Consider the following 25,469-nt stretch of genomic DNA (forward strand, 5'->3'; position numbering starts at 1 on the left):
GAGTTGTGGGTGCTTCCTGAACTTTAACATTAAACACAAAATTAGGTCAACATGCAATACAGAGAAATCACGCTTTCCAGTCGGCTTGATTTTTTGTGTCTTCCCCCGCACCCCCCTCAAGCGCAAGGCACCTTGGGAGTTGTAGTCTTGGGGCACAGAGTCCTGCGACCGGAGGCGCTGACTCACTGGGACCCAATCAGCAGAGAGCCAACTTGCTCTCCGCGGAGCGATTGGCTGGAAATCAGCGGCCGCCCTCCCCGCTGCGCCCTCCCCGCGTCGCGAGTAAACGCAGGACAGGGGCCGGAAGAGTGTGGGTGGTTGCCGTGTTCTTGGGACCGTCGTTGGTGAAACAGCAGTGCGGCCATGGCAGAACTGCAGCCAGCATCCAGCGGCCTCACTGACGAGGCTGCTCTCGGTTGTTGCTCCGACCCGGATCCGAGCACCAAGGTGGGCGCAGAATCTACTTCTCCCGAGTAGCGGCTCCGCAGGGCGCAGCTGGGGCCTCCGGGGGAGCACATCCCCGGCTCATCCAGGCCCGGCTCCGGCTGGGTTCGAACCCCATCCGGCCGCCGCTGCAGCTCCGGCCGCTTGGGGCGGACCAGAGTGGGCCAGATGAAGGGCTAGTGGTGTCCAATAGGGGATCGTGAGAGGATCCATTTCCCCAGAGACTGCGACCCTGCTTGCATTAACTTGTTTATTTTGGGACGGTAACTGGAAGCCTCGGACAACCCCGAATCAGATCCCTTGTCTGTGGTGTGCGTGTTCCCCGATTCAGTAGCTATGGCGGATGAGAGCAGCTTCAGAACTCCCAGTCCAGGTTCGAAGGTCTCTAGCCATGCTGGCCCCTCCCAGCCTACTCTGACCGCCGGCTTAACTCCTTCAAACTAATCGGGTTTCTGCGAGTTTAACCGCGCCCCAAAGTTCGCTTTTGCTTGGTTTTTATGGTTGCTCACGGCCACACTTCTTCTCTCCCTGTGCTTGGTGGCCCCCAGGAGAGATGACAGTAATCGTGAAGCTTAGATCCAAAGGGAATCTTGGAAATTCCTTCACCGACCCTCTCATTGCTGCTGAGATCCAGTAAGAGGAGTGACCTGTTGCATCCTTCCGCTTACTTAACATGTCTGCACTGAGTCAGTGTAACTCACTCAGGTGTGGTGCCTCCACCTTGGCAAGATTTGACACAGCAGCCGCTTGGGGGGTTTATTCCAGTGTACTCGTCAGTGTCAGTAAACGCCTTTGTATTTTTTTCCACTAGATTGGGGAATTTCTAAATTTCTTGAGGATTGAATATGTGTCGATGAGTTTGCCCCCTGCTTGCTCTTTGCCTTCAGGGTGAAGAGTCAGACACCTCTGATTGCTAATGCCTTTGACTGGCACCTGGTACTTAAGAAAAATAATCACTGCAAAGTTATGGGGGAAGAAAGAAAGAGAAAAAGAGAGATAGAGAAAGAAAGAAAGAGAAAAGAAAAATATATTTCCTTCTACACTCATTTCACTTGTATACCTTCTAATAGTATTATTAATATTATGTAGTATAAATACCTAGTTATTTCACATAATATAAACTGAGTCATTCACTATAAGTTAATTTCCTAGATAACTGGGGATTTTATGTACTGGACTATTTAAAAAGATTTCAGAAATTTGTTAAAATTTGTTAAATACATTTTCTTTCATTCTTAATTTACATTACACATCATTGAAATTTCTTTTGGTTATATGGAGTAATTACTTGAAATCAGTAATTTTTGGCCCTGAAATACCATGTGGGGGACATAAAATGGATATGCAGTAGCAGTTGTTATACTTCGAGTGTGCCAGGCCCTGGGTTGTTGTTTGAAGTACATTACTTAATTTAATCCTCACAATAACCCTATGAAGAAGGCGTAATTATTGTCTCTATTTTACAAATAAGGAGACTCCAGCATAGAAGTATTGAGTAACTTGAGTAACTTGTCCAGAGAGGTGCCCGCACTTTCAATCTCCACCCTTATTCTGCTTCTGGAGAACTGACTTCAGCAGTAATTTTGGAACTTAGCATAAAGGAGAGTAAAAAGACTGAATTAAATTCAGTCCGATGGCTGGTCACCTGCTATATATATATATATACAGACCATGGTACGTGTGGGGGCTACTGGGATGAACAAGATGAGGTCTCTTCACCGAAAGGGCACCAACTGTAACATAACACGGAGCTGGGATTAATGTGCTGTTGAAATTATAGAGCACCCCGGGAGTGCAAGAGGTAGAAATTTTTGAAGGTAGCATCTGTGGCATGGTGTATACATGGGGTATTTGGCATCTGAATACCTACACTTGAATCCCCAGATCTATCATTGGCTGCAGTGATCGTAGCAGGGCACTGGGCCTGAGTTTGTAAAAGCAATATGAAGAGATCTGCAAGGAAGATAAAATATATTATTGTTCTCTAAACTATGAAAAGTGATAGAGTTCAACTGTGGGGATCAGGGAGTACATCAACCAGAAGGTGGGGGTGGGCCTAGGTCTTGAAAGATGGATGGGGCTCCAAAATCATCTGGGAGACAGAGTTACATGGGAGCGGCCATCTAGGTGGAGGAAAGATCTGAGCAAAAATGTGGTGCGATGGCAGAAAGATGCAGTGCAGGCATGTTCTGGAGAGATATTTTTGGTTGAAGTTCAGGTTATCTAAGCAGTGGAGCTGTGGTGGAAAAGGCTAGAATGGAGGTTGGAGCCTCAGTCTTGGCGAGAGCTTTGAATGTCGCATCTAAGGAAGCTGGGTATAAATAAGTAGTAGGGAATCATTCAGGGTTTCAAAGCAGTTTGTAGATGGGAGGGGTCCAGGCCTGGAGGTGACTCATCACCTGAAAGGTTCTTCCAGAAGATGAAATAAGTGGTGAGGGCCTGGTTTGGAAGGAGAGGGTAGTGGTGGTAGAAGGTCAACTTGCCTGTTGTTTGTCTGCATCTTTGTCGTGAAGGCAGGCCGAGGAATGTACAGCCACACCACATCTTGGGTGGTCTTACTGGCCAACTGTCTTCATGAGGCCAAATACTTCTTTTCCCAAGTGATAATCTCCTGAAATTAATTATTTTTACTGTCTCTATCCTTTAATGTAATAATTTGGAGTCCCATCCCATCTGAGTGGTAGGTGATAGGGTCAGGGAAAACTCTGAGTGTTGGTGACACTTAATCTGCGTTTTACCAAATACAAAGGAAGTAGCTAGGTAGAATTGGGTGCAAGGGTAGGTGGAAGAGAGAATGGAAAGGAGGAGGGAAGGGAATGGCTAGATGGATGAATGACTTTTAGGCAGAGAGACTCAGTAAATATAAAAAGCACAGTGACATCAGAGAGCTGATGCAGGAATCTACAGATAACACGAGACTGAAGTTGTGGGCAGTGGGAATTGAGGGGAAGGTACGCAAGACAATCAGGGTACTAAAAGAAAATATGAGCACCCCTGACCCCATTATGTTTGTTTCTCTCACCTTGTAAAGATTTCTATTTGGTAAATACATTTTGTAATATATATGTTTTATTAGTATATTTGTACATGTATATAATTAAAATAAATACATATTTATTGGGGGGTACATGCTCTCTTCTTTAACAGTACCAAAAACAGTAGAAATGACAGTTTAGGGGAATGCTAACAAATGATGAGTTAGAGAAGTATGCAATAACCATATGTGCTTGCTTTGGGGACTTTTATTTTATTTTATTTTATTTATTTATTTGACAGAGAGAGAGAGAGTGCTTGCGGGGGGAGGGGGGAGGAGCAGAGGGACAGGGAGAGGGAGAGAATCCCAAGCAAACTCACCCTGAGCATGGAGCCTGATGCAGGGCTTGATCTCACAACCCTGAGATCATGACCAGAGCCAAAACCAAGAGTCAGATGCTTAACCTACTGAGGTGCTCAGCCACCCCTGAAGTAATGATTTTTAATCCAGAAATGACACAATTGGGTTTTCAGTATAGAAAGATCACTCTGGTACTTTATGGAAAGGTCAGTGGATTGCATCTGGGTAAGCCCACAAGAAGCAGAAACCAGGGAGGCTAGGACAGTCATCCAGGGAGGTAGTAGTGAGGACTTGAACAAGGTAGCGCTCATTAGAAAGGCAAGGAACAAGATTCCAGAGGGATTTAAGCAGTCAGGTTGATAGGACACTTGGACTGGATTAGGGAGAAGTGGGGAGGGAGAAATCTAGGAAGTCTCCAGGTGTCTGACTTGTCCTGGCAAGGGACTCTAGAGACACTGTGCGAAGCACTTTCATGCATTATCCCATATACTTTGGAACTCAATCCTATGAGCTGAGAACTATAATTATCCCCATTCTAAAGATGTGAAAACTAAGGTTCAAGAAAAGTAATGATTTACTAAAGGTAATGGGGGTAGAACCAGCATTTGAACCATATTGCCTCTGAGGAATTATTTCTCTCACACTTGTGTGTTTTCTCCTCCTTTTCATGAGATTTTAAAGGCCTCGTGATCCTGAGGGCTTCTCGGACTTTCCTGTTTCTTTTATCTGTTGTAAGAGTAGTTTGGCATATGTGTTGCCTAATATCAAGGTAATTTTTAAATTAAAAAAAATTTCCTTTGTGTCTCTTAGCTATTTCTGCCACCCTTATCTGTAGGGTGAGTAAACTTGAAGTATGTCTTTGGCTGTCGAGTTATAGAGTGGCAGGGAAGAAACCACATGAAACCAATTTAGATAAGATAGAATAAATGTAAAGGGAGTGGCTGAATTATTTTCAGGAACAATTTATCACATTCTGACATAGGTTGAATCAGGCAAATAACACTAGGAGGAGGAAGATAGTGAAGAAAAAAAATATATCAAACCATCTTGTGTATCAACCATGTGCTCCAGCTATTACAGAGAAAACAATTTTGTTCCCCTCAGATACACTTGTATTTCCAAAAGGGTTTTCACTGATGGTAATTGTGACTTTAAAAAGTCAGGGAAAAACAAAACTTGATCCATTTTGTCTTATAGGAGATATGATACCTAGGGGTGAAGAGTATAGCCCTGAACCCTTTGATGAGAATGTGACATTTGGTTAACTCTAGCTGTTTCCCAAGAAACAAAAATAGTGTTTGTTGCTTAGCAATATTACTTATGATAAAAATAATTTGGTAAATTGCATCTGGAGAGGGAGAATTATCAATACCTCATAGGAAGTCATAGCTTTGGGCTTCCCTGAATGTAGTAGCCCTTTAACTGTCTGCTGTGGAGATTCTGGAGGCTGTGCCCAGTGTTTGCTGCTAGAGATACTGGTTCCTGTCGTACACAGGGTTTCTACACCAGGGTGATTCCTGCTCCTACCCAGTGCAGATCTTCTCCCTGCCTCTGGGCTGTACAGACTTTTTTAAGTTCTCCTGCTGAAGAGGAACACCTAGCCCTGCTCTGTTGGCAAGCTGTGTTTTTCTGACTGAAACCCTTTCAGTCTGTGGTTGTCCTGTGAGTCTGAATGTTGAGTTGAAGACTCTATGCTGGGGGTGATGCAACACTTTTGGAAATTCATTGGGAAAGAGAGTTGATGGGCTCCAGTGGGAGTTGGCCTCACTGTTATTAAGGCCAAAACACACACCTTAGGCAAAGAAATCTTAACATTTCTGAAAATTTAGCTAATGCAAGTTTGAAACTTCTCTTGTCTGAAGACTGAACGTGATAGAGGCAATGGAGATCTTGATTTTGATTTTGAGTAAGATGGAATATCTTACAGAGCTCCTTGGCAATAGTTCCGGAGAAATGAGTGTCTTTTTCATTAGAAAGAGACGTATGATGACCAAACATACCCCGTTGTTGGGGCAATTGTATAAAATCCATTTGGAGACTTTTTCTGGGAACATGGAGTGCACATACTTTTCTCTATTCCTCCTGCTAGGTACAGCTAAACACTCTGGACATTTTATATAAAATAAACATAGGAAGACAACTGAAAGGTGGAGAGAAGAAGGCAGACTAGCTAGGGGCCTAGAGCCCTTAGGAGCAACATTGTGGCAAGCTTCCCTGAGTTTTGTTTTTGCCTCATTTAGCCCAAACTCGGGGCTATAGACATGTCAATGGATGCAGACAAACAAAACCAAACCCAGTGAAAACCTGCTCTCTATTCACAGGACCAGGAAATAGGCACTATTTCCTGATGAGGCAGAAAACTTTTAGGCAATAACAGCTCTACTACAACCAAACACCACAGAAAAAACTGTGGCTTCATCCCCGCCTATGCCTGCAAAGGCTGCATGGGGAGCCTAATCTTCTGCTGAACAGGCTGCAGTGAGGTGCCCACCCTCCCCCTGCCAGGGTGGGATCAGTGAAGGTTGAATAGGAGGCCACGACTTTCATCTCACCAGACAGTAACAAGCTTTCCCCACTTGCTGTATTAATGGAGAAACATGAGGAACCTGAAATTCTACCCCACCCAGCAGTAGTAGTATATTTTAATACAATATAAATGGGAGAGAGTAAAGGGATGTAAAGAGAGGTGAGGTTTCTGTACTTCACTCAAATTGATAAAATGATGATACCAACTGACTGTGATAACATACATGTAATTAAACACTTAGAGCAACCTAGAGAATGCCTAGAGAAAGCTATACAAAGAGTACATGAAGAAATGCTACGGATAAGTCAAAATGAAATTACAAAAAAGTTCCAGTAACCCACAGGAAGGCAAAGAAAAAATTAACAGAAAACAAAACAAAAATAAATAAAATAGCCAACTTAAGCCCTGGTATTTCAATAATTACATTAGGTATAAATACACCAATTAAAGTGGTGTATTTAAAACATGAGTGCATTTAAAAACATGCCCCAACTTATCTATGTATGAGGTGATGGATATTAACATGTTGTGGTAATCATTTCACAACATACATGAGTCAAGTCATTAGGTTGTATAATTTAAACTTACACAGTACTGTATGTCAATTATATCTTAATATAACAAATAAAAGAAAATGAAAACATGCCCCAAGTATATGCTGTCTGCATGAAACTCACTTCAAATATAGTACTAGGGGCAAGTTAAAACGATGGACTAAGATTATTATGGAAACATTAATCAAAAGAAAGGAATGGCTATATTCATACCAAATAAAGTAGACTCCAGAGCAAAGAAAATTATCATAGGTAGAGAAGTATATTTATATAATGCTGAAAGGATCAGTTGACCAAGAAGACACAGCAGTCCTAAGTGTGTGTGTACTAAAAAACAGCTGCAAAAAAATATGAAGCAAAAACTGATCTGATGGAAAGAGAAGTAGAATAGTCCACATTTATAGTTGGAGATTTCAGTACTCCTCTCTCAACAATTGATATATTCGACAGAATAGGAAGGATGTAGACAAACCCTACAACATCATCAGTAAACAAGATCTGATCAACCTTTCAAGAATACTCCACCCAGTAACAGCAGAATATGCTTTTGTTTTCAGTGCCCATAGAATATATACCAAGACAGACCATGTCATGGGTCCCAAAACCAACTTCAACAAATTTAATATTATTGAAATGATACAGAGTGCTTTCTTTGACCACAATAGAATCAAACTAGAAATCAGCAGCAGAAACATAACAGGAAAATCTCCAAACACTTGGAAACTAAATAATACTTTTCTAAATAACTCATGGATCAAGAGGAGGTCTCAAGGGAAATTTAAAAAAAAAATGGATTGAATGAAAATGAGAAAGGAATCTCAGCTAAGACAGTTCTAAGAGGGAAATTTGTATTGCTAAATGCTTACATTAGAAAGAGAAGTCTCAAATCAGTAATTCAAGTTCCTTCCTCAAGAACCTAGAAGAAGAGCAAAATACCCCAAAAGGAGCAGAAGGAAGGAAATAATAAAAAGCAGAAATCATTGAAATTAAAAACAGAAAATAGAGAAAATCAGTGAAACAAAGCTGGTTCTTTGAGGAAAAAAAAACAATGGAATTGATAGACTTGTAGCAACACTGACAAAATAAAAGAGAAGGTACAAATTACTGGTATTAGGAATGAAACAGGGAATACCAGTACAGACTGCAGATGTCAGAAAGATAATAAGGGAATATTAAAAACAACTCTGTACATGTAAATTTGGCAATTTACATGAAGTGGACCAATTCCCTGAAAAACACAAACCACCATAACTTACCCATATGAAATAAATAATGTGAATAGCTTTATAACATGAGGAAATTGAATTCATAATTAAGAACTTTCCAAAAAAGATGTCTTGAGGCCCAGATGATTTCACTGGAGAATTCTTGCAAACATTAAAGAAAAATTAACATCAATTCTATACAATCCCTTTAAACATTGAAGAGGAGAGAACACTTCCTGATTCATTTTATTTTTTTTTTTTTGTATTTTTTTTCAAATTTTTATTTAATTTCTAGTTAACATGTAGTGTAATATTGTTTTCAGGAGTATAAATTAGTAATTCATCACTTGCATATAACAAGTGCTCATCATAACAAGTACCCTCCTTAATACCCATCACCCATTTAGCCCGTTCCCCTACCCACCTCCCTCCATCGACCCTAAGTTTGTTCTCTATCTGACTCATTTTATAAAGCTACTATTACTCCGATACCAAAAACCAGATAAAGATAGTACAAAAAAAGAAAATTACTAATATCTCTTATGAATATAGAAGTAAAAATCCTTGACAAAATATTAGCACATGAATAATCTAGCAATATATTTAAAAATTTACCATGATATGCAAAACTGGGTTAGTATCCAAAAATCAGTCAAAGTAATCCATTATATTAGAGGCTAAAGAAGAAAAATCCCATAATCACCTTAATTGATGCAGAAAAGACATTTGACAAAATTCACCACCATCCATGTTTAAATTTTTTTTCCAGGAAAAAAGTACAAATGGAGGGGAACTATGCAACTTGATAAAGATCACCTATAAAAAATTTACGTTATACTTAATGGTGGTGCTTTTGCCCTAATTTGGGGGAACGTGACAAGGATGTTTGTTCTTACCAACCTTATTCAATATAGTGCTAGAAGTTCTAGCCAGTGCAGTAACGTAAGAAAAGGAAGTAACAGTCATACAGATTGGAAGAAATAAAACTGACCCTGTTTGCAGAGGACATGATTGTACATAGGAAATCCTAAGGAATCTACAAAAAGTGAGTTTATTAAGTCGCAGGACAGAAGATAAACATATAAAAATCAATTCTATTTCTGTATACTAGCAGGAAACACATGAGCACCAAGATTAAAAATATAATTGCCCAATAAAATCTCTTAGATGTAAATCCACCATATACAAGACTTACATGCTGAAAATTACACAGTACAGATAAAGATTTAAATAAATAGGCATACTGTGTTCATCATTGGAAGACTCAGAATGGTAAAGATGTCAATTCTCCACAAATTGGTATACATGTTTAACACACACCCTTTTTTCAGTGGGTAAGATTATTCTAAAACTTCTGTGAAAGGCACGTAAGCTAGAATTACTAAATTTTGAAGAGAATGAAGTGGAAGGAATTAGTCTGTCTGACTTTATGACTCACTGTATAGCTACGGTAATCGCTACGTTGTGGTATTGGCAGAGAAGACACAGATTAGTGCAACAAAGTAGAGAACCCAGAAATAGACCCACACTGATAGACCCTACAGATTTTCAGCAAAGATGTGAACACAGTTCAGTGGAGAAAGGATAGGCATTTCAAGAAATTGTGCTGCAGCAACTGAACGTCCATAGGCAAAAAAATAAAAAAAATGAAGATTCACCCAAGTCTCACATCTTAACACCAAAAACCCCATTTAGAGGTGCTCGAAGGGACCTTGGCCCTTTAGTTCACATCCCTGTTGCACCTTTATAGTTTTGTCAGGATGATACTGCAGAAACGTAAGAGGTGCACTAGAAACATCCTTGATTATACCATTAAAGTTTTTCCAAGGTAGTTTTGAGCTAATTAAATTTGGATAATGCTCTCCCAAAGCCTGATTATTTCTATTACGCTTTTTATAAAGCAAAGGAGCAAGTCTTTGTTACCTAGTACCCATCCCAGAAAACCCAAAGATAGTTTAGTCATAAAAGACGGCTTTCATTGTCCAAATTTAGAGCGTGAAAAGAAAAGACAAAGTTAAGAATTGTCTGATGAGACAGGACCTGAGTGTAAGTCCTACTTTTTTAAACACAAGATATATTTATTTTAAATAATATTTTAGAACCGTAGCAATAAACAGTCATTTTTAGGGACTTTTTGAGGAAGGATCATTCAAGTGTTTACCAGAAGTGCAGAGTTGACAGAATATGTTAGTGATAGAAAGCAAACTATTAGCGTAGAATAACTTGAGCATTTTTATAAAAAGCAAGCCCTGCTTGTTTTTTATATCATCCAAATAACATTTTTGTAGCAAAGGATTTATAAGCCTGTTTTTTATGAATAAATCCACTAATATTGAATATACCTTTATTTTTTTTCACCATGTATAGACTTATTTTAAGGTTAACAATGGCATTAGAGTATGTATTTCTTCTTTTTTTTTTTTAAAGATTTTATTTGACAGCACGAGCACAAGCAGGGGGAGCAGCAGAGGGAGAGGAAGAAGCAGACTCCCTACTGAGCACGGAGCAGGACGTGGGGCTTGATCCCAGAACCCTGGGATCGTGACCTAAGCCAAAGGCAGACACTTAACCGACTGAGCCACGCAGGCTCCCCTGCAGTGTGTATTTAATCTATACATTTACTTGGAATTAATCTGTTTATTATATTGCATCTTCTCAGTTGGAACAATGCTGTATTTTTCCATTTTTTCTCTCTATCTTAAAAACTCTTTTTCCTGCTTTACTGAGATATAATCAACATATAACAATGTATAATAAGCTTAGGGTGTACAACGTGTTGATTTGGTATACATACACTGCAAAATGACTACCACAGTAAGGGTAGTTAATGTATTGATCACCTAACATTGTACTTTTTGTGTGTATGTGCTGACAGCTTTTAGGGTCTGCTATCTTAACAGCTCTCAAGTACACATACAGTATTGTTAACTTTGTGCATAGACTTTTTTTTTTAAGATTTTATTTATTTATTTAACAGAGAGAGAGAGACAGAGCACAAGCAGGAGGAGCAGCCTTGGGGGAGGGAGACGCAGGCTCCCCGATGAGCAGGGAACCTGACCCCGGGCTCAATCCCAGGACCCTGGGATCATGACCTGAGCTGAAGTCAGACACTCAACAGACTGAGCCACCCAGGCACCCCACTATGTATAGCCTTTTAAAAGTTCATTTTAATATTCACTTATATGTGTGTAGTGAGATAGTTTTAGTACATAGCCATGTCAATAGATAATAAAATTAAAGGCTTAACATTACTTTTAAGATGTAATTAATCTGAATAGCATATTAAATAAACCATACATATATGTATCTTTTTAAACTTAATATACCATGTGAATGCCCCCTGCCATTTAATATACCTCTAAAGCAGCATTTTAAATGTATTCACAATATTCTGTTATGCCTGTGTCATTATTTATTTCTTTGTTGTTAGAGGCAGTTTAGCCAAGGTGGTTGAAAGCAAGGACTTTGGAACCAAACTGCTTGGGGTGGAATTTTTTCTCTGACACTTACTCTCTCAGTAAAGTGGGGATGGTAATAATACATATCCCATAGGGTTGTTGTGAAGATTATTTGAATTGATTTCTAGAAATCACTAAGAACAGTGTCTGGCACACAGTTAATATGTAAGTGTAATGATTTTTTTTTATGGTAATGTTGGATGCAGCTTGATTGGAAAGAAAAATCATAGTGAAAGCTCATTTACTCATTCAACAAATATTTAGTGGGTATCTACTCTGTCAAGATACTGTTCTGAGGTGCATCCGTAAGCAGAACAAACACTCCTGTCCTTATGGAGTTTATATTCTAATGGGGAATGGAAAACAACAAAAGGTAAATATAGTAAATAGCATATTGAATGGCGACAAGTACTGTGGAAAAAGAAAATGAAAAAAAGGGGTAAGTGGAGAGTTATGATGGTCAGTGAAGCGCTCATTGGGAAGACGACATTGGAGCAGAGTTAAAAAGATTAGAAGTGACTCTGGGGAGGGGCGCCCGGCTGGCTCAGTCAGTTAGAGCCTGCAATTCTTGATCTCAGGATCGTGAGTTCAAGCCTCACATGGGGTGTGGAGCCTACTTACAAATAAAGATTAAAAAAAAGAAGTGGCTCTGGGCAAAGAGCCTTCCAGCAGAGGCCCTAGGTGAGCTGAAGACTACAGTGGAGCTAAGTGAGTCGGCAGGAGGAGGGGCAAGCAAGGCAACCAGGGCCAACCATAGAGGGCCATTGTAGGGACTTCAGCTTTGACTGAGTGAAATGGGGAGCCTTCTCAGGGTTTTTGAGCAGAGAGTGATCTGAATTAACTTTAAAAGATTTCCCCAAGAATAGATTGTAGGGGACAAGGTAAGAGAGAAAAGTACCAACCAGGCTGGGTGGGAGGTGGGGTAGCTGGGATCAGGGTGCAAGCAGGGGTGGTGAGAAGGGTAGGGTCAAAGAATTTGGGAAATTAGCTTTCTTGTGTCCAAAAAAGGAGTGTTTTGCTGATAGAATTGACAACTAATAGCTTAATGGTGAGGGGACAAAAAAACTCATTAAAAGAATAAAATAAAAACAGGAGTTCCAGGGACCATCTCAGTATAGTAGTAAATGTACCAGGAACCCCTACATTACATTGTAAGACAATAATTCATGCTTATAGAAATGTCCCCGAATCATCAGAATAAGTAAATTCCGCACATTTTTAAAGCAGATAGATAGATAGCTGAGGGTTTGTGTAGGCAATAGTAACTAATATTTTTCAGATAGTTTTAAACATTTGAAAACCCTGTGTCTAGACGCCACCTACCCGACCAAAGTTCAAACAGTGCCTTGTTTTAATCTGCACTAAACAAGACTATGAAGTAGAATTGATTTTGCTGCATTTCGACCTCCCTTCATTGCAATCACAGAGTGACTTTTTAGGTGCTTTTGCTGTTTTGTCCAGTGGGGAAAACCAAGGCCTCATTGCGAGCTCCAGGCCAGTACCTGGATGTCAGGAGCTGCTTTTCCTTTTTTAAAGCTGCTTGCTGAAACTAAAACCTTTAGGAGTGCAGCACCTGCCTGAGGAAAGCAATCCAAGTATTCTGGAAACATGTAATTTCCGAGCCAACTGCCTTATGTGTGGTTATAAGCTGTGAATGAAGAATCAGATTATTATATTCATTAAGATCTACTTATTGAGATAGAGTAGTTTTTAGGCTAGTTTTGTTTTAAGTGAGGATTTTCATGCTTAAAATAAGAGTACATTTTGGTCACTTAAAAATTTAACAAAATAGAGAAACACTTTGTAATGATGCTGAATGAAAAAAAATACATTTGTGTTTTCTATGATGTGAGTGATAGGGGAGAGATGTCTGTGTGTCTGCAAAGGGAGAGTTCAGAATTTTCAGGCCTGTTTTGTCAAGCTGTTGGGTATAATAGGAAAAGAATCTGTCAGGAAGCACAAATGTAGTTAACGGACTCATGGTTTGGCAGGCGTCTCTGGTAGAAAGAGACCTGAACTTAGAATCAGAGGCTGGGACAATTAACTTAATCACCTCAGGTGTGTTTCTTATCTATAAAATGGGGCTATTAATACCTATGGATAGTGATACTTCCTCATAATTACTGTACTGGACGAAGGCAAAGTAGTATTATTAATGCTATTAATCATCTTAACTCCATGAATTGAAACACTCTACCCTTTTCTCAGTGAAGTCAAGCCTTTCGTTTCCTGATTTGTAAATTGGACAATTTCACAATGGTGTTAGAGATAGTAACTTTTTACCCTTTCAGTTATTTAGGAGTCTAGGGTCTTGTGAGTAATCTCTTGCTGTGGTTACCAGTAAAAACATTTATGAATTCATTTAACACATTTTACAGTAGTTGAATTCTTTATTTGTAATATCACTATCTTATCTTGGGTCATCCAAAAGCCAACTGGATGTAAGGATTTGATTGTAAGTAGTTTATTTGGGAGGTGATCACAGAAAGTTATATGGAGTGGGAATGGAGGCAAAAAAAAAGTATGTAGAAGTGGATTACCATTGAGGGCAACCGGGCTTTAATCCTGCAGGGAAGTCTCTGAGAGACTGTGTGGAACGTGCTGTAGAATTGTCCCACAAAGGGCCAAGGGAGCCAGGTTTTTCATCCACTGTTGGTTGAGGGTCATTGGGAGGGTGTGAACTCCCTGGCACTTTGGGCCTGCCCCACGCAGGGGCTTGCTCTTGTGACCAGGAAACATCCTTGGGCAGAGAGTTGTAGGAAGTGTTCGTGGTAGGTGTGGGGACCAGCAAGGCTGAGAGGACAAAGTTGGTTTCTTCTGAAACATTGTGTTACACAGGCAGACTGTCTTCTGCAATAGAAAGCACAGTTAATGTTGGTAACAAGTGCCAGGTGTCACACCTGTTTAATGTGCACTGTTTCTCCTTAGGATTTTCTGTTGCAGCAGACCATGCTACGAATTAAGGATCCTAAGAAGTCATTGGATTTTTATACTAGAATTCTTGGGATGACGTAAGTAAACTATTTATTGGCACCTGTAATGTTTAAATGCATAGCTTAGCAAATATAGGGAATGTTTCAGATCCATTTAAAAAATGGATTTAACTTTTCTTCAGAAATCACAGAAGTCCTTTCGGCCAGGTGTCTGGGGCTAGGCTCGCTGGCTGAGTACTTGGGTGTTCTCTGCCTCCCTTCTCTCTGAGAGCTGTTTAATCTGTCATGTGTTCAAATCCTTTTAATTTATGGCCTCTTATTTACTTTGGAAAAGATACAGTTATAAAGATGCATAAAAATGAATGAGTTTACCTAAAATTTGCCATCTGTCTCATTTTTATAGGATGTATTCTCTTTTGCTGAACAGATAATATCCACTGATCTTGTAATCCTTGAAGCGTATTTGTTTATTTTTCTTGATTTGTTTCTGTAAATAACATGAGGGGTTTTTGTTTGTTTCTGACAATATAGATACATAAAGAATAGAATTAAATGATTTTAAATTGGCTGCCTGGATAACCTCCATTGACTATGAGAGAAAAATTCAAGTAATACAGTATATGTTCGTTTAGAAAATCGGACCAGTTTAGAAAAATACAAAATAAAAAGTGGTCGCCTCCCTTTTCCAGTCCTTGTCCCCAAAGATAACTGCAGTTAATAGTTTCTTTTAATTCTTTCCAGAAAAAGTAGTTTAGCAAATGTTTACAGCATATTTGAAGGAGTAAAAACAAATACATTGAACAAGGTCTTTGCCAGGCACTTTACGTGTTTTTCATTCAGTCTCCACAGTAGCTCATGAAATAGTTTATTTCCCATTTTACGGAGTAAGGAAGAAACCAGAGTTTAGAGACATTAAGTTTCTAGCCCCAAATGCCACAGTGAGCACATGGCAGCGTGAAATTTGGAATCCAGATCTGATTGACTCCAGTGTTGACCTTGTTTTTCAAGAGCCCCCAAACAGGGTGCAGCTTGACATTACACTGAAAGATATGCTTGCTGAGACAAGCAGGTGACAGCAGGTTCATCTGCTCCTGCTCCCGCCTGATTGGTGCGTAAGGCTTGCGCGGTCTGCTGTAGTAGGTGCGGAGATAGTTTCTCATGACTGGAGTATTTGAGGTGCTAAGTCAGTGCAGGGTCCCAGTGGACCAAGGTGTATTACATAGCAGTGATAATTAAAAGATTTGAAATAGAGCTTAGAAACTTTCCATTTGCTAGGTAGGCTTCAGCCATTCTCTCTTATTGATTATGAATAAGGTCAGCTTTGAGCATTTAGTCCTCAATAATCTAAATAAAATTTTATTGTGTCCATCTTCATTCTACCCTACTCCTTGCAAAATAATGGTATACTCTTTAAATTCAGTTTATAGGCCACGACTTCAACTATCTTGTGGGGGAGGGGCAGCGGGCAAGGGAGAGAGAGAATCTTAAGCAGGCTCCATACCCAGTGTATGGGCTCCATCTCCTGACCCTGAGATCATGACCTGAGCTGAAATCAAGAGTCGGATGGTTACCCGACTGAGCCCCCTAGGCACCCCTTCAGCCATCTTTTTTAAACCGTTAGGATTGGTAATTCATTCACTCTTTGTGTCTTCTCAGTCTCTTTTCCGCTGGCTCTTTTCCCTCAACCTACAAACAAGCTGAAGTCTTTACTCTAGCATAATTCTTGCCCGCTTTCCCATCATCACCGATCATCTATATAGGTCAACCATGCTCGCTCACCTCTCCTTGTCCATCAGGGTGGTCCAGCTTCTGCTGCACCATGCTGCTGAAACTGCCCTCAGGACCTTTCCATATCTAGTCACCTGTTCAGTCTTAATGCTGTGTGACCTTTCTGTAGTATTCCATATGGTATCGTTGACATTCACATCTTCTGTGATATTCTTCTGTCCTTCCTTCTCTCTTACCACCTATCCTCACTGTCTTTTCCTAGGAGTTTTGGCATGGTAAGATATTTTATTTAACTGAATGCCATATGTCTGAAAGAACAATAAGGTAATACATTGTATTGTTCCCAAAAATGGACAAAATTTTCTTTTAAAGATACCTTTTGCCATTTATAAACAAGTACCATAATTCCAGCTAAATTTCATTATATTTGAAGAATTGAATTATCAAAGTTTGTTTTGTAAAAACTTCCATTCACTGATATTTACAGATGAATAGGTTTTTTTTAATAAGATATTTTCATTGATTTCCCCCGCTCTTCCTATTAAATAGGCTTGTATTCTTAGTAGAACTTGAATATTGTTATGTTGATTTTAGTATGAATCAACTTTTCCTGTTGTTAATTGATGTAGGCTTTTTGTTTAATTTCAGGCTACTCCAAAAATTAGATTTTCCCACTATGAAATTCTCACTCTATTTCTTGGCTTATGAGGAAAAAAATGACATCCCAAAAGATAAAGATGAAAAAGTAGCGTGGGTATTCTCCAGGAAAGCTACCCTTGAACTGACACAGTGAGTATGAGTTTTTATCTTTCTGTATAGTCTACATTTTTATAAACCTTTTTTCCTTACTTACAAGCTTGATTCAAACCTGGTCTACCTAATCACTTTGCATTTGTAACAGCTTGAGTCTTTCATGATGGATTTTTGGTCTTTGCACTGTTCTGATGCATAGTTAGGGGCAAGTGAGATCATTATCTTTTGGGTAGAGACTGTAAGACAGAATTGGCAAGATACTTGCCCAACGATAGCTAATGAATGTAGACAGTACCAGAACTAAGGTCTTCATAATTCCAGCATTTTAGGAACGTTGTTTTTATGCTTTATATTGTTTCTGTGTCCTTTGGAACAACTAACAAAAGAGCATTTATATCAGGGTGTGTGAGTTAGTGTGTCCCTGCTTCTAAACAGCTCTGGAATCAGACAGACCTAGACATGAGTGTTGGCTCTGATGATAGCTCGGGGACCCTGAACACCTTCTGTCGGCTCCTTAAGTGGCAGTCTCATTGGTAAGAATGAATGGAGACTCAACTCTGAGCCCATGGAGCTGTTTGGAATATTTAATGAGATCCTTAGATAAATTAAGTATCCTCTATGAAGTACAAGAAATGATAGTTGCTTATATTATCATAATTGTTATCCAGATGCTTGATTTTATCATCTCCCCAGTCTAATTAAAATCGTATTTTGCCCATTTGCTTTTTCTCTAGTTGAGACTTTAATATTTACAGTAGCAAAGATGAAACCAAGTATATGAACTTGTATACATACATGCTGAGATTTCAAAGAGTGCTGCAGTTTTCTTTTTAGAACATCTGTTCCACAGGTCACTTGTAATTCTGCTTCCCTCCCTCTTGTAGCAATTGGGGCACGGAAATTGATGAGACTCAGAGTTACCACAGCGGCAACTCAGACCCTCGAGGGTTCGGTATGTTGGCCTGTTCCTATGTAGTATACATGGGTTTGTGTGATTTGTGCATTGGGTACTGATGAAGAGTAATTAACGTCTTTGGAATGTGGTGGTTTTAATTTTCTATGAAAAATTTGATGTAGGAGTTAATTTCATAGTCTCCATCTAAACCCTACATTTACTCTCTCACGATGATTTCACTTTTCAGTCTCAGTATTCTATTTCCAGTCGACTTTTTAATTTAAAAAACAAAAACTGTGGTTGATAATAATTCCCATTTCTGCTAGCATACTCTTCTGCCCTGATCTAGAATCTCTCAGTCAAGATGACAGGATCGCAGGCTTAAAACTGGCTGCTAGATATTCAGTGGCCACAACAAACCTATTAATATGAGTAAATGATTACTTTTTCTTGATAGTTTTTCTTAACAGATTGAACTATACATGAGCCCAATATTGGGGTTATTTTAAAGAATTTTTAACTCAGAGCTACTAATTAGCTTACTATACACAGTCAGTTAGATTCTTGGGCTTTAATACAAGTTTTGAACTTACTTGATTCAGTCAGTTTTCAGGTGCCTTATGTTTTGAAATAAACTCGTTTTGGAAGCTAGTTGTGGCCCCTGGATACCCTGCAGTAATTATTTCTTCCTTCTGTCTGCCTTGTTTTGGGGGTGGCCACCTAAGGTCACATTGGAATCGCTGTTCCTGATGTACATGGTGCTTGTAAAAGATTTGAAGAACTGGGAGTCAAATTTGTGAAGAAGCCTGATGATGGTGAGTCTGCTGCTTGTTTTCTCCCGGTTTCTGTTCAGTTACGAAGCAACCACAGAAGGTACTGTTGTAATCAATCCCTCTGGTTGCAAGTAACTTTGAAGAAGTCTGCTTCACACAGCTTAAGGAAAACAGAGGGAATATTGGAAGAAGACCCGGGTATCTTAGGGAACTAAAGCAGCAAGTGGGGCAGCTTCACAAGGGACTAGACACAGAGTCTGGCGAGCCGTCTCCCACCCTTTGGCCTTACCATATTCTCTCACTGGCCACTGTTTTTCACTATTTCAGGGTGTATCTAGCCACCCCAAAATTAAATTCCTTAAAGCCTGTGCTATCTGATTTAAATATAACGACACCACATCTCCTTAGTTAATAAATGGCTGGTCTTTCATTTTTATTCTTCTGTAGCCTTTGTGTGTCCTTATGTTTTAGGTATATACCTAGTAATAGTATATATCTAGATTTTGTTGGATTTACATGCATTATAATAATTTTACTTAGATCTGTTTGTGCCAGCATATTATTTCAATTTTTATTTGAAACATTTCACATTTCCTTTTAATCCTTTTCTTTTTTTCGTTGAAGAGATGTGATATCCAGATACCCTCCCAGACTGGGGTACTGCTGATTTATTTTTCCTTTTTCTTTGGCCTTGGCTTTTATTTTTACTATTTATTATTTATTATTTATTATTTATTATTTATTATTTATTTTTAAGTTATCTCCACCCAGCCTGGGACTCAAACTTAGAATCCCGAGATCAAGAGTTGCACGCTCTACCAACTGAGCCAGCTGGGTGCCCCCTGGCCTTGGCTTTTTTATTTTATTTTTTTAAATATATATATCGGAGTCCTTTTTTCTGTGTATCTCTTGCAGCATCTTTTGGGTTTTTCTGTCCCTCTTTCAAGTACCTCAACCAAAACTGTTCTTGAGAGGGTTTGTGGGGCGGAACTTTTGAGGCTTTGCGTGCCTCAGATCCGTAACTTTGTATATGAGTGACGGTTTTGTTGAATATAAAATCTTAGGTTTATTTTCCTTTGATCTTGAAAATACAACTCCATGGCCTTATTTTTTCTATCCAGTGTTGCTATTGAAATATCTGCTGATTCAGGTTCTCTTCTATTTTGTTTTGGAAGCTTTTGTTATATTTGTTATTTCTTTGTTCTTTTTCTAGGAGCTTTCCTCACGCTAGCATACCAGTTAGCTAATTTTTCCTCAAATGTATCTGTTCTGATAGTCATCTTTTTGTGTTCTCATCTATTGTATTCTTTTTTTTTTTTAGATTTTATTTATTTATTTATTTGACAGAGAGAGAGACAGCCAGTGAGAGAGGGAACACAGGCAGGGGGAGTGGGAGAGGAAGAAGCAGGCTCCCAGCGGAGGAGCCCGATGTGGGGCTCGATCCCAGGACCCCGGGATCACGCCCTGAGTCGAAGGCAGACGCTTAATGACTGAGCCACCCAGGCGCCCCTATCTATTGTATTCTTAATTGCAGCTGTTACAATTTTGATCCCTAGTTTTTGCTCAGTTCCTTAAGTATTTTCTTGTTCTTGTTTCATATTGGCTATAGTTCCTACTATTCGTCAGTTTTACATGTTTTAATAGCACTTGGTCCGTTGGTTTAATATTTGTTCTTCTGTTTCAATCTATAACTGACTGTTAATGGTGATGTTCCTGAAGTTCTTGTTGCTTTGATCTCTGAGGAGTTGCTGTCATTGCAACTATTACTACTCTGGGGCATCAGGCAGTGTGAACGGGGGAGGCTAGACCCCAGTCTTTAACAGCCCCCATGCTCTCAGGGAGATGGTCTGGGCAGAGATCCCTAGGCACCTGAAAGTGAGAGTTAAACACCTTGCAGTCTGCAGAACAGCTCTTCAGTCAACATCTTCTTCCCCTCTGTCCCTCAGAGGGAATGAGTCCTTCGGAGATGGTCATTCCCTGACTCTGATTGTGTGGAAAGTGGAGGCCGGGGAGATCGGTTAGTTCTTGCGTGTTTTTGTCAGTTCCTCACAGGCGTTAGACTTCTGTACTGCCCTTATTTACTCCTGAGGACTTTGGAACCAGGAACCAGTCGTTTGAACCTCCCCCCGTGTGGGGGCAGGAGCAGACGCCCAAGGCACTGGGAGGAGCAAGAGCCAAACTGACAAAACCCCTTCTGTTTATTCTCCCACAGCCATGAGGGGCCACCTTCTGGTCCAGGCCACAGCTATCCATTCCCACAGGGACCACATGAAAACAGTCACCCCACCCCTACTTGTTCCTCTTCCCAGTCATCATACCAGTTCTCACTCCCCCCCTCCCCCCATTTTCCATATATGTGCCTCTGGGGTTGATCCTGGGGAAAAGAGCCAGAGAGAGATTGGAGTCAAACTAATTTAGCATCTTGGTCCCAAAACATTGCTGAGGTCACATTTTTCCATTTAAGCAAATTACTCTACTATTAGACCTACTAGCCTCTCAATCCCAGTTATGAATTCCTGGGAGAAAGACTGATGGACAGAGCTCGAGTGACCTACAATAGTGTTTAAAGAGTTTGTTATGACCCAAGCGTCTGGGTCTTTTGGCTGTGTGGGTAGGCCATGCCACCTGCTCGACACCTCCCTGTTTTCTTTTCCTCTTTAAAGTAAGACAATCTCAGGGCACCTGGGTGGCTCGGTCAGCTAAGCATCTGACTCTTAGTTTTGGCTCAGGTCATGATCTCAGAGTCCTGGGATCGAGCCCCACATCAGGCTCTGCTGAAGATGGAGTCTGCTTGAGATTCTCTCCCTCTCCTCTGCCCCTCCCCCTGCTTGCTCTCTTTTTGTCTCTCTCTCAAATAATAAATAAAGTCTTTTTTTTTTTTTTAAGATTTTATTTATTTATTTGACAGAGACAGCCAGCAAGAGAGGGAACACAAGCAGGGGGAGTGGGAGAGGAAGAAGCAGGCTCCTAGCAGAGGAGCCTGATGTGGGGCTCGATCCCAGAACGCTGGGATCACGCCCTGAGCCGAAGGCAGACGCTTAACGACTGCGCTACCCAGGCGCCCCATCAAATAATAAATAAAGTCTTAAAAAAATAAAATAAGACAATCTCTATGACTACTCAACGAGTAGCATGAAATATATCATGAAGGTGAAGTAAAAAATCTGATGCCTAAAGCTGCAGCCAGTACACGGTTTATTTAGGAGAGTTGGCTCCCAGCTATGTGTCAAAGATACTGTGCTAGTTGTTCTGAAAAGCATGCATTTGGGCAACACTGACAGTGGAATTGTCTAAAGTTAAAACTAGAAACAAAATAATGTACTTGGCTAAAATGCAAATTAAAATTTGGATCAATAAAAAATATTCTTAATTTTAAATTTTTAAAAGGTCTCTTTTATAATGGAATTCATCTCATCTTACAGGTAAAATGAAAGGTCTGGCATTTATTCAAGATCCCGATGGCTACTGGATTGAAATTTTGAATCCTAACAAAATGACAACTATTATTTAGTTCTGTGAGAATACTGCTTTGCAATTTCAGTGAAGACCTTGTGGGAGGTAAAAAAGGAAATGGTGTGATTCAAGATTTTCAGATAATAGAAACGTCTAGGACTGAAGAATCATTGTCCCAATTCAGATTACTCTGAAGTCCATTCCCCTTTCCTATTTCAGCTATGTTTTTCACCTAACTGTTCAGTCATTGTGGTTTTAAAGTAGTGCTTTGTCTTATGTCCTTGAATGTAGTTAAATAACTTTGCTTTGTTAGGTAATAATTAGAACAGTATCCTTCAGAGGCTGCATTTGCCTTCTTTCTCCTAAATGATTTCTCTACAAGTCTGCCTTTGAATCATCATTCTCAAAAAAAAAAAAAAAAAAAATTAACAAATCTTCGTTGTGATTACCTTCTGGGCTTTCAGTTCATCAGAAATAACTTTTCACAATGATAAGTAAAGAACACTGAACAAAAATGAAACTTCATGTATACTTCAAATAGTATAAAGTGTTTCTTTTACAAAAGAGAAGGTAGTCTTGGGAGCAAGTCAGAATGAGACTGACAAGGATGTTGATAGAAAAACTAATTTCTTCTTACTTACGAAGTACTTTCAGAGTTCAAGGACTAACCTCTTACTGGGTATGCAGACACTGGGCGAGGCTGTCACATACTGCGTCTCATGTAATCTTCCCAGCTGTCCTCTGTGCTGTGAGAAAGAAGGCCGGCTAGACATGTAAGATTAATGAATTAAGGCAATATAAATAGGCTCAGGTACTCGAGATCTGATTCTCCTTTGTAGTATTTAGATTGTACTTCCAAAATTAGTACCTCACAAGACCCCCTCCACTCGCCCCTGCTGTGAAAACCTTCGGTGGCGTTGAGCGTTGTCCTCTCAGCAGTAAGGGCTGAGCACCACGGAGAGGGCAGGAGCGGTGGATGAAGTCTGCCGCACACAGCTGTTTGGGGACACCTGCTTATTCCTGGGCAAGCCGTGCCTGTGTTACTCGTGAAGAGCCCCTACCCCAAGGTCTTCCTGATGCCAGTGAACATTTAGGATAAATGATGTTCGGCAATAACGTTACTTAGTTATCAGAAATCAGCTCAGTGGTCTTCCTTGCCGTGATTGATTTTTGATGAGTTTTAAAAAATCAAGCTGATTTTGACAATCTCATGGCCCAGAGAAATAAGAACACCCAGTCTGTGGTTTACCTAACATTTAGATTTTCTGTAGACTCTAGTGGAAGACCTTTGGATAGGCTGTGCTGACTGTGCTTACGCTGCTGGAAGCACTTGACATTTCCTTTTTGGATGGAATGGATTATGTGGGCAATTCAAACAAATAGGAGTACTTACAGATGAAAATAAAATAAAATTTCAAATAAGACTGTGTTTAAGTTGTGAACTGTCCAGCATATTCTTTTTAAAACCTGCAGTGGGGTGCCTGGGTGGCTCAGTCAGTTGGACGCCCGATCTCTGTTTCAGCTCAGGTCCCGATCTCATGGGTCCTGGGATCGAGCCCCGAGTCACCTCCTCACTCGGCAGGGAGTCTGCTTGAGGATTCTCTCCCTCTGTCCCTCCCCCACTCTCATGTGCACACTCTCTCTCTAGAATAGATAAATTAAAAAAAAAAAAAAAAAGCCTGCAATGATTTGAAAGTGTTTGCAGGCTCATTCTGAACTGGGAAGCTGTAATTCTGTCTATCCTGCAAAGCAGATAGTTTCTGTGGATAAGGAAGTGTAGAAAAGGTGGGAAGAGTAAATAGGGATAAAGGAATGTGGTAGAAAGAGTACAAAGAAGAAAGACCAAGTATCAAAAGGTGAGTTGTGAGAACCAATGAAGACCAATTTCACATGTTAGGTACTAGAATTATCAAATGGGAGAGTGATTAGATTCATAAATCATTTAAACCTTATTTCCATGGGGAAAAAAGCTTTCTCTACTTGCTAAGTAAAACTTTCCAAAAGACAGCCCTGACTTATTCCTTAAATTCCCTTAAACTCATCTCTGTGTGCATTGAAAGGATGTGTATTGTATTACCAGGTGAGGGACTGGGACAATTCACTTATTTCCCAATTAACTTACCTAGAAGTGTGGTGATATGCAAGAGTGTCATAGAGCACGAGATTTTCTTATTTTCCATGACTGGACCACAAGGCTGTGTAGCTTACTGTCAGTGTAAACTCAGTCTCCTGTGAGCCCTTCACAGTGAAGCCTGGGACTCAGTTACAATGCAGGGGTGTGAATGAGGCGCTGATGGCTCAGTTACAATGAAGGGGTGTGACCGTGGCTTCCCTACATAGCATCCTGAGCAGGACTGCGTGCAGTGTGTACACGTATTCCCCAGCAACACAACTGCTGGTGAAGAGGGTTGTATTAGTCAGGATGCTTGCTGCTGGTGAGAAAAGACCCAACTCTGTGGGTTCATCGAGGGTTCAGGGATATCAAGAACCCTGGTTTCCTTCTTCCTTCCCAGCCTGTCATTGTCAGCATTTTCTTTCTGGGGTAATAATACTCATGATCAAAGATGCCTACCATGATTCCAGGTATCACGTATAATCCAACAAAGTCCAGTGAAAGAAAGGAACTTTCGTTCCTCCTGTGCCTTTAGGGTCTGTAAAACCTTTCCCAAAGCTCCTCAGCAGAATCCCCCTCGTGTCTTGACTACTTCTGGCTCATTGGCCTGTGTCTAATCACTGGCACAGGGAATGAGACCACTCTGGCCTAGAGGGCTCATATTTACTCCAGTTGCCTGCATGAGGGTGGGCCCAGGATTAGAACTGAGACTGCCAGAATGGAGGGGCAAACAAGGGCTTCTGAGGAGCCATAAACAAACTGCAACAGGGTGAAATGAAATGTTGAGAACCTGTAAGAAATCAGACATTTTCTGCCCTCGAAGAGCTTGGTCTAAGATTGGAGTTCTCAACCATATCAGACTTAGCAGACCCTTCTTACTATAACGTGGGAATATTTATAACCTCGATCACACCCGCCGTCCTACAATGAAATTCATACGTAACTCACCAATATACACAATTTCAGAAAGGATCAGTCCAGTGCCTTTACCATAATGTAGAGGAGAAATGAAACCGATTTGTAATAAAACATGCATTTCAACGTATAAATGCCCAGATACTACTACACCAGAAAACAATGAAGCAGTCAGGTGCTTGCTTTTAAATGTGGAAGAAGTAAAACTGCTCGGTCAAGTACTGTTAACGCTATTGGATATTTTAAAATAAAGACTGAATTCATGATTCATGAAGAGCTAAAAGGTTACATGTGATGCGCCCTGGTAACAGGTATGTCTTATTGGCCACTCAAAAAACATGAGTAGCGTTACTGTTGGAGATGTCATTTTCCAAAATGGTGATC

General features: G+C 40.2%; 1 protein-coding gene across 1 annotated transcript; it reads left to right on the plus strand.

The window, feature by feature from the left end:
* The first annotated feature begins 277 nt into the window (after positions 1 to 277).
* Positions 278 to 23,486, plus strand: GLO1 (glyoxalase I). The gene is made up of 6 exons (XM_008693364.2): positions 278 to 447; positions 14,451 to 14,533; positions 16,832 to 16,972; positions 17,821 to 17,888; positions 18,557 to 18,646; positions 22,027 to 23,486. Exons 1-6 carry the CDS (start codon positions 364 to 366, stop codon positions 22,113 to 22,115), a joined length of 555 nt encoding a protein of 184 aa, XP_008691586.1. The 5' UTR covers positions 278 to 363; the 3' UTR covers positions 22,116 to 23,486.
* The last annotated feature ends 1,983 nt before the right edge of the window (positions 23,487 to 25,469 follow it).

Source organism: Ursus maritimus, unplaced genomic scaffold, assembly GCF_017311325.1.
Source record: "Ursus maritimus isolate PB19 unplaced genomic scaffold, ASM1731132v1 scaffold_30, whole genome shotgun sequence".
Classification (NCBI taxonomy): Eukaryota; Metazoa; Chordata; class Mammalia; order Carnivora; family Ursidae; genus Ursus; species Ursus maritimus.